General features: G+C 38.2%; 1 protein-coding gene across 7 annotated transcripts in view; it reads left to right on the plus strand.

The window, feature by feature from the left end:
- PLCH1 (phospholipase C eta 1) overlaps positions 1 to 21,534 on the plus strand; it is a 267,636-nt gene that overhangs the window by 164,281 nt on the left and 81,821 nt on the right. For all 7 annotated transcript variants that reach the window (XM_030928468.1, XM_030928464.1, XM_030928457.1 and 4 more), the window contains 2 exons: positions 6,898 to 7,027; positions 10,221 to 10,391. In XM_030928468.1, coding sequence (XP_030784328.1) covers positions 6,898 to 7,027; positions 10,221 to 10,391 — 301 coding nt within the window. The remainder of the gene's footprint in view (positions 1 to 6,897; positions 7,028 to 10,220; positions 10,392 to 21,534) is intronic.

Raw genomic sequence — 21,534 nt, forward strand, 5'->3', positions numbered from 1 at the left:
GGCATCCTTCTTGCTGGGATTGACTGGGCATATAGCAAGGCCTTTCTGGCCTCAGTTTCCTTATCTGTAAAGTGAGGGTATTAGGCTAGTTGACTGCTTTGGTTCCCTTCTTCATATTTTGAATGGCCTTAAAATACAGGTGTCTCTGACCATGCAGGGAGTAGCGCTACTCCTTTGCTGTCATTGGAATGTGTGCCCTAATTTTTTTCCTGGGAGTTGGTGATATATTTGTGCTGCTCTAGCTATAATCCCTCACCCAGAGTATTGTTGGAGAAGAATGGAAATAATTCAGCTCATGAAAGGATCTTGACAGTGTGAAAAGTCTGAGTTGATGAACCATGATGTTTTCATCAATATTCACAGCATGCAGATAAAGGCGACTGGGATTCAGAAATGAACAAAACACAAACAGGATTTAACTTTCTGTGCTTAAATCTGTTGGTTTGATTTCTAACTCTTTAACATTTGGTAAAAAACAACCATCCAAAAATACTGAATGTTTTCTGGTACAAGTATCAGAAACCATACTAATAATGCCTTAAATAATAAAGAATATTCATTTTCTCATAAACAAGAGATCTGAGATGGGGCAGTTCCAGGGTCAGCTAATTCATTGGTTCAGTGATGTCATCAGAGACCCAGGTCCTGCCATTCTCACCATGTTGGCTTGGTCTTGCAGCTGACTGCCCTTTGATCAGAGAGAGCTGCTGCAGCTTTAGGCAGTAGCTCTAAACACAGCCCTGCACAGAGGTAGCAGAGTTTCTTCTTACAAACCTTTTTTTTTTTTTTGAGACGGAGTCTTGCTCTGTCATCCAGGCTGGAGTGCAATGGCACGATCTGGGCTCACTGCAACCTCTGCCTCCTGGGTTCAAGGGATTCTCCTTCTTCAGCCTCCTGAGTAGCTGGGATTACAGGTGCCTGCCAACATGCCCGGCTAATATTTTTTTGTATTTTTAGTAGAGACAGGGTTTCACCCTGTTAGCCAGGATGGTCTTGATCTCCTGACCTCATGATCTGCCTGCCTCCACCTCCCAAAGTGCTGGGATTACAGGCGTGAGCCACTGCGCTCAGCCACAAATCTTTTTTTTTTTAAAGAGAAAAGAAAAACTTCCCAGAAATCCCCCAAAAGACAACTTGCCATCATTGGCCAAAATTACTATTGCTGCCTCATTCCTAAACCAGTCTCTTGCAGGAGACATGATTAAACTTTGATCTCTCCCTTTTTTTCACTCTTAAAAACTGAAGACTTAGGCTGGGTGTAGTGGCTCCTGGCTGTAATCACAGCACTTTAGGAGGCTGAGGTGGAAGGACCATTTGAGGCCAGGAGTTTGAGACCAGTCTGGGCAACATAGTGAGACCCCATTTTTACAAAAAAATTAAAAAGAATAGCCAGGTGTGGTGACACATGCCTGTAGTGCCGTCTACTCAGGAGGCTGAGGTAGGAAGATTGCCTAAGCCCAGGAGTTGGAGGCAGCGATAAGCTATGCTTACACCATTGCACTATAGCCTGGAAAGCAGAGCAAGACCCTGTCTCTTAAAAACAAAAAACTAACAAAAAACCCCGAAAATTCTAAAGAGCTTTTGTTTACATAGGATCTGTTTATTGATACTTGTCATATTAGAGATTAAATGCGAGGCATAAAATGTGTTTATTTATAATAACAAACTCTGTTGCATGTTAACATTTTTATAATGAGTATTTTTCAAAGCAAAACACATTAGAAAAATAGTATTGCTTCACTGTTTTACAAATCTCTTTAATGTCTGACAGTAGTACACATGGTTCTCTTATCTGCTTCTGCATTCAGTCTGTTGCGATATGTTGTTTCGATTGAACCACATGAATAAAATCTGGCCGCAAGACATGCAGTTAGAAAAGAGGGGAACCTCATGTTTATGGGGACCTCCAGGACTATACTTTGAGGACAGTTGTATTAAACCAAGATTTACCTCCCCCATCCAGTTCTCACTCATCATTAAAGCACATGGCTTTTGGATACCTGAACAAAATCAAGGTTGTATAGCAAGGAAGAAGGAAGAGTGGTGGCCATGGGGAAGCAACCAAATCCAGAAGCTTCTAGCCTCATCCAGTTAACTAGGATAAGTTCACAGCATTCCAGAGCCACAAGTCACTTATAGAAGTCTCTCTCATAATCCTTGAAAGAGACGAGTTAGAGATGGGCATAAATTGTCTTTTTGCTTTGTTGGTCAAAAGTTTTTTGAACCTGATTGTCCACGTTTACTGGCACTTGAAAGTTTTCATAGTCTATGGGTTCCATATTCTGAAAATATGCTGTCCAGAAAGCAGGTGTACTGTGGCGCTACACAGAGAAACAATTTTATAAGAAATATGGGAGCAGTGGATTTTTATGTCAGTGAAGGAATAAAAGGGAAATAATAACTTAATGAATAGTAAAGAGGAAGCTGAAGTAAAAAATGAGAAAGGTTATGTTGAGTCAGGGAATAATTTTCATACAGATTTCTCAAAATTTAATAGGGTTGTAGATAATACCTTTTTTTTTGAGGCAGAGTCTTGCTCTGTCACCCAGGCTGGAGAGCAGTGGCGCAATCTCGGCTCACTGCAAGCTCTGCCTCCCAGGTTCACGCCATTCTCCTGCCCCAGCCTCCCGAGTAGCTGGGACTACAGGCACCCACCACTAAGCCTGGCTAATTTTTTGTATTTTTAGTAGAGACGGGGTTTCACCGTGTTAGCCAGGATGGTCTCGATCTCCTGACCTCATGATCTGCCTGCCTCGCCTCGCAAAGTGCTGGGATTACAGGCATGAGCCACCACACCCGGCCTAGATAATATCTTAATAATGGGATTACATCCTTAATTTGACAAACATTTAACTACATTAATGAAGAGAAGAGATTTGGGATGTTCATTATTAGATTTCACTTTAGGACTGAAAATTTCAACTGTGAATGAAAAATCAGAATAATGAATCTTAAATGACTGCATGAGAAAATCCATCCAGTCTAGAGCATAACTTATTTCTGCAGTATGGGCATGTTGAATGATGGCCATGATGCAGTACTCATACTTACTAGAAGAAATCCAGTGTCATTAGGGATCAGACCCTGGTGCTGCACTGCCTGCAGTCCACCCCCCACTCTGCCATCCCCCACTCTGCCTGTGCTGTGCAAATTTGCATGAATTACTTATGTTCTTTTGCCTTCAAGTCTTTCATCTGCAACATGGTGATGATCATAATGATAGTGTCTACCATACAGAGGTGTGTTAAGATCAATTGAGTATTTATATACAGTCCTTAGAACACTGCCTAGCACCTAATAACCACTTTACAAGTAATAGCTACTGTTGTCGTTGCTAAAAAGAGGTAAAGAGTGGCAAATCTTTAGCTTTCCTATTCAGATAAATGAAAGTCTGAATTCTCAGCAGATCTGTATGCAAAGATGATGGTTCTGGCACTTCGGCTCAGCATTTTTCTCCATCAGACCATTCTCCTTCATGTTTTCCCCACCTTATCTCTTGATCCCATGAGGAAAATTATTACCTCCAGAAGGCTTTAGGCTGCCTGTTAAGTATAAATCCAGATGTTATTCTTTCCCCTCAAACAGCTGGGCAAATCTAGCCCACTCCTGATTTTTATTTGGACTCCTGAGCTAAGAATGGATTTTAAATGGTTAAAAAAAAAAAAAATCAAAAGAAAAACATTTTGTGACCTGTGAAAATTACTTCAAATTAAAATTTCAGGGTTCATAAATAAAGGTTTATTGGAACACAACCATGTTCATTCATTTATGTCTGTATGGCTGCTTTCTCATGACAATGACAGAGTGGAATAGTTGCAGCTGAGAGCAAATGTCCTGCAAAACTTAAAATATTCACTATCAGGCCCTTTACAGAAAAGTTTGCTCTCCCCTGTGCTAGATAGGATCATTCAATGCTTTACATACTCCTACAGTCTCTTGATAGAAAATCCTAGATCTTTACTTTGCATTCAGTCTCACCCAGATTTTCTCCGAGGAATGACTGTTTCTCTTTTTAAAATTATTATGGTGTGGCTATAAATTATTAATTCGGGGCTTTATTGGACACTCATATCTTAATTATGAAGAACATCTTTAAGATATCAGGATATTTTTATCTGGAGTTGTATACTATGTGGACCATTACTCATACAGATTTCTAGGGTTGTAGATAATACCTTTTTTTTTTTTGAGAATAGCTTTCTCATTTATGGAATCTTAGAGTCGGAAGGGATTTCAAGGTTAAAAGTTGTGCTCCTTGACATTGTAGGTGAAGAAATGGAGGCTCCAAGAGGTGATATGAGTAACCCACTGTCACAGGGCCAAGTAAGCAGTAGAATTAGGACTAGTGTATATTTTTTGATTTGATTCCACCTCTGTTTTTACTTTACCAGTTCCCTAAACCAATAATCAAGGCCAGTTTCTGTGTTGGTGCTAAAGGCTTTGCAGACACAGGCTTATCCTAAATATTTGTATCTGCAGAGTACAAGCATGCTCAGGGTTTGGCTGTCCCTGCCTCTTCTCTGGAGAAGACTTTGAGAGGCTTTGATAAAGAATTATAGATTAAAAGGATAAAAATAGTACTGCCATCTGACTCCTTTTGTCACTTCTTTGAACTCCAGCCATATACTCTGTGGGGCGTAAAGTAGTGTCTATAGTCGAAAGCCCCAAGTGGGTGCTGCATGCCTTGAAAACAGAAGAAAATGAGACTCAGGCACTTATTAGTGATTGGGCCAAATTTTTCACCCTTTTGGTTCTTCAGTTATTTTCCTCCCAGATCTGGACCTCCCTTTAACTTCCAAGGCTCATATAAAATGAAGTCCTGACAAGTCTATAAGGAAAAATTGAACTAGAAAGAGCTGGGCTGGTTATTTTTAAAGTTTTAAAGGGAAAAAATAGGAAATAAGGTGTTTACAAAATATGAAATAAGGCGATCTGAAAATATCCTCTACTTAATTTTAGGAGACATAATACCTTACTTTTCTAGTTGTTTATACTTACTGAGGTATAATCTCCTACAGTCATAATTTGAATCACATAGAAAATGGAAATATGCTGTGCCCTCTCCTCTGATATATATTCATTCTCCCATTTCTCGGTTTTTAAAACTATACCTTTTGCTTACTTTGATTCTCTGGTTTCTTTCTATCTATCACCTTATTCTTTTCCTCTCCATTACCCTTCAAACATAGAAGTTTAATTGGTTTTCTAAATATGCACGCAGTACTTGCCTTTTGTAATCTACCCCTCAACAACTATGAATCGTCCATTTAAAAAATCCTTTGCTAAAAGTTAACTGGGAATTTTCAATTCTTGGATTTATTACCATTTTGTCTGCTTTCTCACTATGTAACGCAACCCAAGGCTCTCCCACTGAGGATCTTTTAAAATTTCAGTTCACATGATGTAAACCTTTTGTATCTAAACTCAGCTTCTTATTCTCAGTCACTTCATTTCATACCTGAGCTTTGAGGGCACCTCCTAGTACATTACGCTTGTACTTCACATTACCTGCCCGTGATTTAGAAATTTGGGCCGATTAGGTGAGAACTATCAAAGCTAGTAATAGGAAGATAAATGTGGTATAGAAACTGACCTTATGTGTCAAAGTGTGTGCTAGATCAGGCACAAAAGACGTGGGTTGAAACCTGGTTCTCATACTAATTCTTATCAGATTTCTCTCTCTCCTCTCATTTTATATCCTTAACTGAACAATGATGAGATTGAACTAGATGGTCTAATTTGCTAAATGTCAGAGCGAGACAGTGAAAAGAGAATTGAAAAGATCATGTGCCATGAGGTACTGTGAAGGTAAAAAGATAGTAGGTAAAAGGGCATAGGAGAAGATAAGCCCTGTATTTATGATATTTGGGGTTTCATCATAAAGAGATTCTTAAACAGAAAATGTTCGAGAGATGTAATACTGGGCCATTCCTGCTACATGCCATCTGTATGCCTCATAAACGAAGAACTCTAACCTTGTGAATGAGAACTAATAGGGACACAAGATTTGTGTTATGAACGTGGCAGCATAACTGAGAAAAACTGATCAGAAAATGAAAAGCAAAAAGGGATAACGTTTAAAGTCATGTAGAAATATTTATGTTTATGGAGTTTGCTATTGGAGGTGTGAATTAAGGTGTTATTGTCTTGCTAGAGTGGAATTAGAACCAGTAATGTAGCTTTTCGTATCCATGAGGTTTTAGTATCCTTGGGGATTAGGAGGGCAATTCACTCCTACCATTTAGGGTAGTAATATAGTTTTTTGCAATAATAGATTTGATATTTAATTTGGATAAGATTGAGTAAGAATGTTTGAATTAAAGATGTTCAAAATAATTTGGTTTAACTCTCATTTCCCAATGGAGGGAACCACCCCCCACCTTTTTTCTTTTGAGACGGAGTTTCACTCTTGTCACCTAGGCTGGAGTGCAATCTTGGCTCACTGCAACCTCTGCCTCCCGGGTTCAAGCGATTCTCCTGCCTCAGCCTCCCAAGTAGCTGGGATTACAGGCGCCCGCCACCATGCCTGGCTAATTTTTGTATTTTTAGTAGAGACAGGTTTTCACCATGTTGGCCAGGCTGGTCTCAAACTGCTGACCTCAGGTGATCCACTTGCCTCAGCCTCACAAAGTGCTGAGATTACAGGCATGAGCCATTGCACCCACCTGGGAACCCCTTTGCCCCCTTTATATGTTCCCCTTCCATTCCTGGTTTGTTATCATTGTTATTGTTGTCATCACTATTAGTAGCTCATCAGAGCCTATGGGTTGCAGGGCCTCCTCAAAAGACCTTCTTCTCAAGTTCCCTGTTACTGATAAATGTCCTTGCGAGTATTCTGTGAGAGAGTAGTTTTTAATTTTGATGAGAACACAGGTGTTTTCTTTGACCTTTGTGCACATGGGTGAAGCAGACCTTTGAGGAGGCTGATAAAAATGGTGATGGCTTGTTGAATATTGAAGAGATACATCAGCTGATGCATAAACTGAATGTTAATCTGCCCCGAAGAAAAGTCAGACAAATGTTTCAGGTAAGTTTTCACAATTTCACTGGTCTTATATAAAATACACAGAGGTTATTAATGTACTTAGGTATATTAAAAGGCTATTTTGTTTTGTTGGAAGATAATATATGTGTTCCGTACTGTTTTATTTTTCTTTGATGAAGAAACAATTTTGTTTCATCAAGTAAAAAGACTTTATAAATTTAACATGCATCCAAAATTTCACTTCCTAAAATGCTTTTTTGTTATTATTGCTGTTTTCTGACAAATAATGGAGGAAACTTGCTCGAGTCCCTTTGAGAGGACAGTAATACCTCAGTTGCCTACTTCGTGGTGCTGTTGTGAGGATCAGAATAAAGACTAAGTAACATGACAAAAATATAGCACTTGTCTAAAACCTCAAGAGCTCTGTATTTTGTTTCTGAGGAGTTCAGGATTTAGTATCCATGAGGAAGGAGGGAAATTCACTCCTAGCATTTAGGGAGCTCTGCAGAATTTCATTCAGCTCCTTGTTCGTTAGATGAAATGCTCTTTCCCTGTTGATAGGTCACTGAGAAAAATCCTTGGACCCAGATTTATTCTGTGGCATCCAGCTAGGACTGCATTTAGTCCTCACCTGAGTGCAGAAGTGAGCTTTCTTAAGTCAGGGCAAAGACAATGTTAGGCTATTAGAAATTACTAAAGTATTAATTTATAAAAGGCTGTTATTTGAAGATAAGTCATGTGCATAATCCATGTTTTGCAATGATTTTCTATTCTAAGTGAGTAGGTAGGTGATACTTTGTACATGTAAAAATAAGCATAGGAGGGCAATATGATGTTTAATGTTTGTACTTGTTCTTAGAGGTGGTAAGAACAGAGACAACATGGGGTATGTGTTGCAACAATAAATGGAAGACAGAGGCTGGCTCTGTTCTGTGACTGTTTAAGGGTGACCCTGTTCTTGGTTGGAGATGGTTTGCATTGTGGGAAACTGAGTCCCACTGCACTGGAGAACAGCATGAGAGAATGGGAAGAGGAGGAAGGAGTGAGATTTGCTATATAGGGAACCTGAGAGATGTAGTGAGGGGCTTAGGAGGCGAAATGAATTATCTTTAAACATATGGGAAGGTTGGCCATGTTTCTGGTATTCCCTGTCACCTGTCATCTCACTTTTTCCCTGCTGTGAGCCCCACCTCCTGTCTGTTCATTTGCACAGGAGCTGATCACAGCATGGAAGAGGTAGCTGCTGATTCAATGTAAGAGGCCAATCCTAAAGAGGAGGGCAAAGTCTATACCTATACAAATCATGATTTCTTGGGTAATTTTTGGAAGTAAAATTTAGAAGCATTTGTTCATAATTGACACAAGGTTAGCAAAATTTAAAAAATATTTTAATGACCATTTTGCCTTTCAAAGCTTTGTTTAATACCATATAACAGTTGAGTGTACTTCACAAAATCCGTGCGTTTCAAAATGCCATTCATTCCCTGTCTGTTTTTGTTTAGTTAGAATTGTATTCACTTAGAATGAGGACGAGCACATAAATGGGTCAGTTGCTCATTATTTATCCCCAGTAGTTTTGTGGTTTTATGAATAATTCAGCCAACCTGTAAGTAAGGCATATGATGAAAGATTTGTGCTCAAGAATTACTAGAAACAATTTTAACAAGAAACCAATCCAGATGGATTGTTTAGACTTTTCTATGGAGGGAAAGCAGGAGTTACCAAGGATGCCCATGGCTTTAAGAGCATCAGCTCTACCTTTGGAGAATTAAGAGAGATTCTCTCATAGGTAAAAATTACTTTTGATTGGATTACAGTTCAGAAACCAATGAGAGACTGGTATTTTTCTCATGTGTGAAATATATCTTCTTTTGTTCTTGACTAATCAAGTCTTGTTCAAGATTTCTCATTTTTATTGGTTCTTTAGACATCAGGCTTTGGTTTTCTTTCTCACCTGTATTTTTTTTTTTTTTTTTTTTTTTGAGACTGAGTCTTGCTCTGCCACCCAGGCTGGAGTGCAGTGGCCTGATCTCAGCTCACTGCAAGCTCCGCCTCCCTCGTCGCCCGGCTAGTTTTTTGTATTTTTGTATTTTTTTGTATTTTTTTTTTTTTATACTTTAAGTTCTAGGGTACATGTGCATAACGTGCAGGTTTGTTACATATGTATACTTATGCCATGTTGGTGTGCTGCACCCCTCAACTCGTCAGCACCCATCAATTCATCATTTGTATCATGTATAACTCCCCAAGGCAATCCCTCCCTCCTCCCCCCTCCCCATGATAGGCCCCAGTGTGTGATGTTCCCCTTCCCGAGTCCAAGTGATCTCATTGTTCAGTTCCCACCTATGAGTGAGAACATGCGGTGTTTGGTTTTCTCTTCTTGTGATAGTTTGCTAAGAATGATGGTTTCCAGCTGCATCCATGTCCCTACAAAGGACGCAAACTCATCCTTTTTTATGGCTGCATAGTATTCCATGGTGTATATGTGCCACATTTTCTTAATCCAGTCTGTCACAGATGGACATTTGGGTTGATTCCAAGTCTTTGCTATTGTGAATAGTGCCGCAAAGTTTTTTGTATTTTTAAGTAGAGACAGAGTTTCACCGTATTGGCCAGGATGGTCTCGATCTCCTGACCTCGTGATCCGCCCGTCTCGGCCTCCCAAAGTGCTGGGATTACAGGCTTGAGCCACCGCGCCCGGCCTCTCACCTGTATGTTATAGCTGTTGGTTTTCTATTTATTACTTTTTGCTTTTGTTTATAATTTATTTCCGTCGCTTATTTTTTTCACATTTTTTGAGTTGAATTATTAATTTCTTTTTAAAATCTACTTTGCTCTCTAATAATTTAAGACTTCAAGTTTCATTCTAATGTTATTTTATAAGTTTTAATATGTAGTATATTTTTTACTTGTATATGTTTTATTTCCTATTTAGAATTGTATTGTTTCTACAGGTTTTTTTTTTTTTTTTTTTTTTTTTTTGCTTTCTTTGTTGATTTATAAATTTACAGTGGTCAGAACAATTGGTTTGTGTGAGGTTAATTCCTTATAATTTGTTGAATCTTTCTGGTCAAATATGTGGTTGCTTTATAATGTTTCACATGTACTTGAAGAGAATGTGTGCTCACCACTTGGGATTTGTGTACTAACCCTTTTATAGTAAATATTATTTTCCAGTACTGAATTTCCTATTTCTAACTTTCATATTGCTTTATTTTCTCTATGCCCTTTTCAGGAAGCCGACACAGATGAGAATCAGGGAACTTTGACATTTGAAGAGTTCTGTGTTTTTTACAAAATGATGTCTTTGAGACGAGACCTTTATTTGTTGCTTTTGAGCTACAGTGATAAGAAAGATCACCTAACTGTGGAAGAACTGGCTCAATTTTTGAAGGTGGAGCAAAAGGTATCTTTAGACTGTTAAAATGAAAGTTTACTTAAAAGTACTCATGAAAGATGCAAGTCTTTCTTTTGGGGTTAAATATAGGTATACTTTGAATTTCACAAAGGGAGTAAATATCACTAGTTCACAAAAATCTTATCTATGAGTCATTTAAAACAGTTTCTAGCAGCTTTTAAGAGAAGCAGTGATAACTTGAACACTGGGTTATATAATTCTTAAACGTATTGAGTACAGATATGCATATTTTCCCACAAAGAAATGAATGTTGTTAGTATTTTAATACATGGTAATGCTTTCTTTATACTAATACGATGATGTATTAATAATATTAGTTTAAATTTATACTATATATTAGTATAAATTAGTGTTAGTATAAATTTAGTCAAATTTATTTATTTTAAATATAAATTTATATTTATACTAATAAAATAGCTAGATATTGCAACTATGGCATAATTCTTAACTACTATTGTGGTAGGTCATTTATAATTCTGCTAGTAAATTGGCATTTGATCATGGGAAAAGACTAAGTAAATTAGGTTCTGATTAGCAAAGAGAATCTCTATGTTTAAAATAAGATATTTTAATCTTAATATATAGGCTGAATTATGGTCAGCAAAGCTAACTTCTCAGTCTGCTTTTTAAATATCTCCTCAAAGTCTGTTTCTCACTAAAGTAGAGGAATAAATGAATATTTTATTTCAATTTTTTAACCTTTTATTTCAGACTTCTTGAGAGGAGGCTTTGGTTTTGTGCAGTTGATGAGGTTTACTTTTAATTTTCTTAATGGACTAATTGTCTTAATATAAAGAGCTACTGAACTCCTTTGTTCATTTTAAGTCAGCGGCATTTAGCTCTGTTGAAATCGTAAAAAATCACCAAATATTTGGACTATAAAGTACAATAATCAGTAGAAATAATTCTTTCTACATTACTCACACAGATAATCAGCCAGCTTGTGTTTGAACACTTTTCAATTTTTAAATAAGAGCTTTGAGATATTATTCACATACCATAAAATTCACCCTTTTAAAAGTATATGTTTAAGTGTTTTTTAGTGTATCAACAGAGTTGTGCACCTATTGGCCGGGCATGGTGGCTCATGCCTGTAATCTCAGCACTTTGGTAGGCTGAGGCAGGTGGATCACCTGAGGTCAGGAGTTCGAGACAACCCTGGCCAACATGGCGAAACCCCATCTCTACTAAAAATACAAAAATTAGCTGGCCGTGGTGGCAAACCCCTGTAATCTCAGCTACTTGGGAGTCTGAGGCAGGGAGAATTGCTTGAATGCAGGAGGTGGAGGTTGTAGTGAGCTGAGATCATGCCACTGCACTCCAGCCTGAGCGACAGAGCAAGACTCCATCTCGAAAACAATAAAATAAAATAGAAAAAAGGGCTGGGCATGGTGGCTCACACCTGTAATCCTAGCACTTTGGGAGGCCACCAGGCGGGCAGATCACCTGAGGTTGGGAGTTTGAGACCAGCCTGACCAACATGGAGAAAGCCAGTATCCACTAAAAATACAAAATTAATCAGATGTGGTGGCCCATGCCTGTAATCCCAGCTATTCGGGAGACTGAGACAGGAGAATCGCTTGAACAAACCCAGGAGGCTGAGGCTGTGGTGAGCTGAGATAGTGCCATTGCACTCCAGCCTGGGCAACAAAAGCAAAACTCCATCTCAAAAAAAAAAAAAAAAAAAAAAAAAAAAAGAGAGAAAAGTAAAAAGAGTTGTGCAACTATAACCACTATCTAATTTCAGAACATTTTCCGTACCCCAAGAAGAAACCCCATACCTATTAGCAATTATTCCCCATTTCTCTCTCCCCCACAGCCTGTGGAAACTAATATTTCTGTCTCTATTGATTTGTCTGTTCTGGACATTTCATATAAAGGGAATCATTTATGTGACCTTTGTGATTGGCTTCTTTCATTTGGCATAATGTTTTCAAGATTCATTCATGTTGTGGCATTATCAGTATTTTATTTCTTCTTATTGCCAAATAATATATCAGTGTATGAATATACCACATTTTGTTTATATATTCATCAGTTGATGGAAATTTGGGCCATTTGCTTTTTGGGGCTATGATGAATAATGCTGCTGTGAACATTCATGCACAAGGTTTTGTGTGGACATACATTGTCAAGTCTCTTGAATATATATCTGAGTGGAAAAGTTGGGTCACATAGTTTGATCCCTTCTTTCAATCTGGATCTGGATATTGCAAGGACTTTATGTAAACCAGGATAAACTTCTACCACAGAGCTCCAGTGAATAATACACTGGATTAATATCTGAATATCAGAGAGAGATAAATTTCCACTAGCTCTTAAGAAGTATAGCTGACCAAAGATGTGCTGGATGACTTTGACAGTTGTGTTTTCTTCCTTGAAGGTGTTAACAAGGATTTAAGATGCTATTAAGGAGACTGAAATATGGGTGGTAAAATTGGATTAGTAAAATTGGATTAGTAAAATTTCAGATTAATTCATTTCCTTGTATGAATAGATACTGTATTTCCTAGGTATTGCGCTAAGTTTTGGTAGTGGACAAAACCTACCCTCAGAAAGCTCAAAATAAAGAGCTTTTTTTTGAGACTTTATGATTTTGAGAGTCTATGATAAAAGGAAAGAGAATGGTAAGAAGTAAAACAACATGCTTTTTAAAGTTTGCTGGATTTTTTCTTTTTGAGGTAGAGTAAAATTTATTATAATTATCATGCTGTATTTTTTTCTGGAAATGTTGTTCTTTAGAAGAATTACCTTTGTAAAGATACTAAAAATATTAATTAGTAATACATTGTTAATATACTTGAAATCATGCTCACTTAGTTTTAGTGCTAATTTGAATTTCATTGAATTTGTGAAGTGATTTTCATTTGAGAGTCAATTATTTTAACTTTCTTTAATTTTCTCCTACATAACCCAGAAAATTATGTTACACTTGGTATAGTCTAAAACCTATTTGACGTTCACAATTTGAGCTAGTAAATGCTGCTTATAGATTCATAAATGGCAAAAAGTCTCACTGATTCAAAATCTGCTCTTACTTATATTCACAAACATTTTTATAGCATTTAAATGCCATATTTGAATTTTTTAAATGTGAGATTAATTTGGTGATCAGAGTCTTCAGTGTTTTGCTTTAGTAAGAATGAAAAAAAGTACAAAGTATTTGGTAAACAAATCCATGTATATGTTTTTTCTGAATTATTTACTTATTATTGAGCCATAGGATAAAATATTTTCATGGCTTTTGAAACGTATCTCCATAATGCTATATAAAAGATTTGTTTCAGTTTATAATTAAGAAAGCAGTGAACAAATGATTAGTTATTAAATGGATCACTTTTAGTGCTAATATTGTAGCCATAGAATGATAAGTTAATGTTGGTTTGATTAACATTTTTTGATAGCAGGGATGAGTACTTTTCCATGTTTGTTTTTTAATCGTATTTTTTGAACTTTGAAAGGCTCTTTAAAATACAGAAAAATCTGTCTAAATTCTGTCCTGTTTTTCTGTTGTTTATTGCCTGTGTGTGTGTGTGTGTGTGTGTGTGTGTGAGAGAGAGAGAGAGAGAGAGAGAGAGAGAGAGAGAGAGAGAGAGAGAGAGAGAGAAAGAAAGAGAGACAGAGACAGACAGAGACAGAGACTGACAGGCAGACAGACTGGTTTTCCACCAGTAATTCCAGGTGGATATCTATTCTATTTAAATACCATTAAAGAACCAACCAGTAGCACCACACTATTAGGTCTTATTTGAGAGGTGGCAGGCAATACCCAAGTAGGAACCAGTTTTAATGCCTTTCTTGATGTCTCTTTCAAACTCCTAAAGTTAAATGCATTAAACATGTTTTCTGATAATGTGTTTCTCTTATCATCTTCATCAGTAATACTAATCACCTCTTTTCAAGCAGATTGACACTTCATTTGACATGGAATTTTTAAAAATTACTAGACTGTGTGGTAGGATAGGAGTGAGCAGGACTGGATACATAGCCTTGCTTACCTTGCAACTTGATCGCATTAACTTTTCATCCTTGACTTTGTGAGTTATAAAATGCTTTTGGTAGTAATATTACCCTTGCAAGAGTAGAGTGAGAATTAAATGAGATGTGAGTGTAACTTCCTAGTGCATTGCCTGGTTTATTAGCTGCACAGATCTAGCCATTTCCAAGGAACAATGTGAGACTCCTGGTGGGCAAGTATCCACACATGTACTTGACTGTAAAATTCCATAGGTGGGGAGAAGTGTCTTTTTCACACCTGTCACTAGGGTCATGGCATAGGCACTTATGACAAAAGACTGATTAACAAGAGAAAAACATACAACTTTATCTAATAAGTTTTTAATAACACAGAGGAACCTTTATAAGGCACTGAAGACCCAGAAAGTCAGGCAAACCTGTGTATTTCTTATGCTAGGTTTCATGAGGAGTGGACAGTCATGAAAAAATATGTTTAGAGGACAAGGTTATGATCTAATGGCAGTAAATGGGGAATTTAGCAAGGCGTGTTTGTTCAGACTCTTCTTGGCACCTCTGTGTCTTCGGCTCCCTTCCTCTGGGTATTGGGAAGGTGCTGGTGGTCTCTTGAATGAGGGTCATATGGTCTGCTTCAGGGGAAGCTCAGAAAATTCTTCCTAGGTTTTATGGGTGGAAGGGCTGGGGGGAAGGTCAGAGATACCTTTCCTTTTCTGCTGTTTTCACAAATGCCAGGGTGCTATATTTTAGGGTACCATGTACTAAACTGCATCAAATCTGTACATGATTAGAATTTTCTTCCAAATTACTTCTGCTTTACCCTCCCACTCCAAGTCTGTCATGGTGTGATATAATAAAATATACATTTGGTCTTTGTTCCAGTTCCCAGCACAGAGCTCCTAAAACTCTAAAGTATCTTTCATTATTTATAATCAGCCCCTTTTCACCATATCTGAGTTCATGCTAATGAGGTAACTATTGTTGGGCTCCTGGATAGTTTCAGGATAGGAGCTGGTAGCCAGCAAAACCAACCATGTGATTAGATAACTTTCTAATACCTACTTAATATTTTACTTTACCTTATCATAATCACACACATTTTAGAAATAGCAGATTCACTTTTATGAATTTTGTTGTTGCTTTCTTAAGGATTAAACCAGATAGCGTTATTAGCAAAATGTTTTGTCAAAATTAGTTATTTTAAGTAGTTTGATAATTTGGCAAAGGCAGAGATTTTTTATTAACAATGTTAGCTGTAGGACAGGTAGAAAAAGGGAATTGGGTAATAGAAATGTCTATATTTTCCCTTAGAGGATACGTCCTTTCTCCATCTTTACTCCTCTGTGTCCCTCTCTTATATGACTACTTCTTCATCCTTATTTGCAGAGCTCTCATAGTGTACTGGAAAGAACATTAGACCAGGAGTCCAGAACACCTGCATTCCACACACTGCAAGCTTTAGTGGTTGGAGAATCAATCATGATTGTTTCTGAGCCTTGGTTTCCTGAACCATGCAAAGGGAGCTGATACCTGTCTTTCCTATCTCAGTGTCAAATTGAACATTGCAATGACGAACAGGAAAGTCCTTTGCCCAAGATACTCAGAAGTGTGGCAATGTGAGGAATTAAAGTTAAAAGGTATAAACTACTGACTTCAAATCCATTCAGGCTAGTGGAATTACCCCAGTTCATTTGAATAGCAATACCGGATGTCACTTGCTAAGGGGCATGTGTTTCTTCCCTCTTTTAGTTTTGTTGACATTCTGCCAATAAATTTTAGTTAGGGAAAACAGAAGCCAGAATTCTGTGACATTTGTTCCTGGCAGATGATTAACTGTATCTAGTTTAATTTTCTAAATTAGCTTGAAGCTACTTATATATGAGGATGACTCAAAAGAAATTTATAAAAATATAAAAAAAGTGATCATACATCAAGAGGTAAAAATCACAAAGGAACATTTTAATGTACTGAAACTTTGTTTATATGTGGTCCACTTTATTAAGCACCACAAAATTAAGGGACAGAGTAGGAAAATATTTGTAACATACAAAAGAGAGAAATAGTGACTTTCCTTAATATGGCGCTTTCCTAGATCATTGAGAAAAAAAAAAAAAGATGGAAAAATGAGCAAAACACTTGAAACCTATAAAAAATCATACAAAGTCAATAAACCTATGAAAATGTTCATCCTTTATTAGTAATTCAAAAATATGAAATAAAACCAAGTTAGTTATTTCTTAGAGACAGGGTCTCTGTTGCCCAGGCTGGAGTGCAGTGGGTGCGATCATGGATCATATAACCTCCAACTCCTGAGCTCAAGCAATCTTCCTGCCTCAGCCTCCCAAGTAGTTGGGACTACAGGTGTGTGTCATCACACCCAACTAATTTTTAATAATCTGTTTTAGAGACAGGGTCTCACCATGCTATCTAGGCTAGGAGACTATTTTTTCCCCCATCATCTTAGTAAAGATTAAAAAATACACCACCAAATGTAGTGTCCATCTCTTCTATTTCTAGTGAAATTATAGAATGATACTGGAGTAGTTTTACAATCTATAACATTTAATATAATTTATAAAACTTTGTCCAAACCATTTTACTTTAATAATTCATCCTAAGGAAATAGCTGTGTATTTAAAAATTGTTATAAAGTTGTGCATTTCAACATTCTTTAAAATAGTGTAAAATTTATTTTATTAGCTTGGACACAATCTAACTGTGAGTCATTAGTCAAGAGTTTTGTGGGGTTTTGAGTTTCAAAACTGGATTTTCACAATGGCACAAATTTGAGGTAATTTGGTGATGCGTATGACAGTAATTCATTAGCTTCTGACAACATAAGATTGGTGTAGACACCAGGATATTCAACTTTCATAGGTTTACTCGGTTGTGAAATGAAATATCACTACTGGCCACATAAGCTGTCGAGGATTTTATGAAATCAAATATTGGCCTGTGGGTCAGATTTTTATTTTACTGAAGCTCTCAGAGTTTATGCCTTTGACAGGTCCAGTTGCTGTTTGATTAGGACTTTCATTCTTAGAACATGGCTGTGCCAAGGGAATTCTCACTATCTTTTATATCCATGAGGAAGTGCCAGTACAGCCAGAAGTTATCTGGCTGAGATTTCTCTTTCTTCTCTTCCTTTCATCTACAGATAAAGGATCACAGATATCCACTAATCTGTGGTTCCAAAGTATTTACTAGATTTGATTGAGAGTTTTTGTTTTGTTTTGTTTTGTTTTGCTTTGTTTCATTCCCCACCCACCCCAACCTCGTATTTGCCAAACATCCACCTACATCACATCTCCTCCAGAGTTCCTATCCATTTCTTGGCACTGGAGTTGAGTGTTTTTTTTGGTTCCGTCCTTTTTAGTGTTTTGGTTCTGGAGTGACAATTTGATTTCATTTCCCCATCCCCTTGGCAACCTTTCATAGCAAGCCCCTATGCTCTTTATATTTTTTTGTTTCTTATGGATTGAGGAGGAAGGAAGAGAAGGCAGGAATATTGAAGTGCCTTTATATAGTTGGAAATCCCTCCTAGGCCAGGCCCAGTGGCTTGCCCCTGTAATCCCAGCTACAGGGGCAGGCAGGCAGGAGGATCACTTGAGCCCTGGAGTTCAAGATCAGTCTGAACAATATAGTGAGACGTCTTCTCTTAAAAAAAAATTAGTTGGGGCTGGGCGCGGTGGCTCAAGCCTGTAATCCCAGCACTTTGGGAGGCCGAGACGGGTGGATCACGAGGTCAGGAGATCGAGACCATCCTGGCTAATACGGTGAAACCCTGTCTCTACTTAAAAATACAAAAAACTAGCCGGGCGACGAGGCGGGCGCCTGTAATCCCAGCTACAGGGGCAGGCAGGCAGGAGGATCACTTGAGCCCTGGAGTTCAAGATCAGTCTGAACAATATAGTGAGACGCCTTCTCTTAAAAAAAAATTAGTTGGGTGTGTGGCGCTTGCCCATGGTCCCAGCTACTTGTGGGGCGGAGGTGGGAGGATTGCTTGAGCCTAGGAGTTTGAGGCTGCAGTGCCTAGGCCACAGAGCAAAACTCTGTCTCTGAAACGAAATAATTTTAAAAATTTAAAAATTTCTGCTAGCTGTTATCTAAGAGCAAAGGCTACCTTTTATAGTAAGTCAAAAGTAAGTTTCTGTTTATACAAAGCTTTCATCTGAAATATGCATGTGGATAGTTAATTCCAAGAGGATTTTCAGAGATTTCCTGTTTCCCTGCTACAGGGCCCTCTCCTTATTGTAATCTGATATAGATCTATACATTACCCGCGTAGTAGCTCTGAAAATTGCACCTTTAGCTCCTTTATTCTTTCTGCTAAAATGTTTCCTTGATCATTCTGATCCATTTATAGGAATCATGTGTGCCCTCTCCCTTCCTTACCCTTCATTGAATCCAGAATGGTTTGGTAAGAGTTCTGGTCATTGTAATCATTCTAATCTTCTCTCTTATGAGAAATAATTATAAAGTCTCCTTTGCTTATAACTGTCCCATTCTGGTGATAATGTATCTTTATCGTTTTTGTACCTTCCTCATATAAAAGCAGTTTTTTGAGGTGTTTTCCTGAATTTCTGTATCATTTTTCTTTTTTCTTTTCTTTTTACTTTTATTTATTTATTTATTTTTTAGACAGGGTCTTGCTCTGTCACATAGGCTGGAGTGCAGTGGTGCTGTCTTGGTTCACTGCAACCTCTGACTCCTGGGTTCAAGCGATTTTCCTGCCTCAGCCTCCCGAGAAGCTGGGATTGTAGGCACCCACCACCATACCCGGCTGATCTTTGTGTTTTTGGTAGAGACGGGGTTTCACCATGCTGGCCAGGCTGGCCTCGAACTCCTGACCTCAAGTGATCTGCCCACCTTGGCCTCCCAAAGTGCTGGGAATTCAGGCATGAGCCACCACGCCTGACTGATTTTTCTTAATTATTCACAATTAAAGCAGTTGAGAGATCATTCAGAGTAATTACATCTTGTAATATTTTTGCTGCATCGAATATATTTTCCAAATAATGTTTTCTGTGAAATCATCTATTCAAATGCTGTGAAATATGTGGTTTCCTTTTAGTATGAATTAGAGGTAGCTAGTTTGAGGAGGTAAATAGTTACTGTGGTTGTCTTATTCAGTTGAATATGAAATGACCATTCATTTAGAGGTGTTTCTTCACTCCCTCTTGAAATTACCCCAAAATACAGTAAAGACAATCCCCCTGTGTAAAACCACAGATACAAAGAGAACAGGGGAGGAGCGACAACATTTTAAAACTTGTCTGATTTAAAGGAGACCCCAGAACACTGAAATTCAATCTTATAGAGTGAGAAGCCACGAAGAAACTCCATTGGCCCAGGGGAAGCCCCTGATAAGTTCAAAAATTGATGTTAGTTACATGATATTCCTGAAAAGAGGAGAGGAGGGGTTGAAAACAAGTACTGGTTGAAAGTCTGTTTAAGATATGGTTACAGCTTCAGATCTTCTCCCCCAAACCTTGTAGCAGGGCAACTGTCCTTTCTCTACTCTAGCATAAAACTGTATGTAAGAGGTAAGGGGGGCCATGCATGGTGGCTTACTCCTGTGATCCCAGTACTTTGGGAGGCCAAGGCAGGCAGATCACTTGAGGTCAGGAGTTTGAGACCAGCCTGGCCAACATGGCGAAACCCCGTCTCCACTAAAAATACAAAAAATTATCTGGGTGTAGTGATGCACGCTTGTAGTCCCAGCTACTCGGGAGGCTGAGGCGGGGGAACCACTTGAACCCTGGAGGTGGAGGTTGCATTTGGCTGAGATTGTGCCACTGTACTCCAGCCTGGGCAACAGCGTGAGACTCTGTCAAAAAAAAAAAAAAAAAATTACAAAAAAGAGGTGAGAGGATCTGATCTAAGTGATGCCACACACGGCTGAGTGTGGGTACTATATGGAAAACATGGGGATTATGAAGATGGCTATAATAACTGCCATATTCCTGTATGTATGTGTCTTTGCAATGCAACTTTGGCACTCCTTCCACCAAGAATTGAATTCGATTTTCCTGCTTCTTCAGTCTGTGCCAGTTTATTGACTTGCTTTGATTAGTAAATTGTGGTAGGACTGATGTACAGGTTCTGGAGCCTAGGCCTCAGGGAGTTTTGAAGATTTCATCCTCACCCTGTTGGAACTGTGGGACTATCATGTGAGGAAACCAGGGGAGTTTCCTTGGGGATGAGAGACTACATAGAGAAAGAGGCTCAGCCAATAGTCAGCACCAACCACAGACATGTGGGTGAGGCCATCTTGTACCATCTGGCAAGTAACCAGATGCCTGTAGTCACATGAAGAACTCTAAATGAGAACAGCACAATAACCATCCAGCTGAACCCAGTCTGACTTGCAACCCTACACAATTGTTATCAAATAAACAGTTGTTGTTTTAAGTTTCTAGCTTATGGGGTGGTTTGTTTCACAGAAGCAGAGAATGAATGCAAGGATTAGTGACCATCTATGCATTGAGATGTGAAAACCATAGCCCTCTTCCAATGTTCAGTTCCCAGGTTTATTGATTTTAAATAACCAAGGCTTACCAGTGTTTGAGGAAATCCTCTACTATAAAGAACAGAGACTACTGAAGCAAATAAATAGAGACAAGAAACTTGGAGGAAACAGGTAACGCAAGGAGGAGGAAACTTTAAAAATTGTTGTTAATGTTATCAGAATGATTCAAATGTGATTGCCATAAAGCAAGAGCAAGATGCTATGACAGATTGGGCATAGTGGCTCATGCTTAAAATTCCAGCACTTTGGGAGGCCAAGGTGGGAAGATTGCTTGAGGCCAGGAGTTCAAGACCAGCCTGGGCAACATAGCTATACCCCGTCTCTACAAAATAAAAATAAAAATAAAAATAAAAAACCAACCAGGTACAATGGTGTGTGACTGTAGTCCCCACTACATGGGAGGCTGAGGAGGGAGAATCACTTGATCCCAGGATCTGGAGGCTGCAGTGAGCCATGATTGTGCCACTGCACTCCAGCCTGGGTGACAGAATGAGGACCTGTCTCTTAAGAAAAAAAAAGATGCCATGAGAAAAAAAGATTCAGAGAAAAAAAAAAAGCTCTTGGAAACTAAAAGCATGAGAAGAACAAACAAAAAAGAAATAGAAAAGATAGGAGAAAATAGAAGGG

Source organism: Rhinopithecus roxellana, chromosome 1, assembly GCF_007565055.1.
Source record: "Rhinopithecus roxellana isolate Shanxi Qingling chromosome 1, ASM756505v1, whole genome shotgun sequence".
Lineage (NCBI taxonomy): Eukaryota > Metazoa > Chordata > Mammalia > Primates > Cercopithecidae > Rhinopithecus > Rhinopithecus roxellana.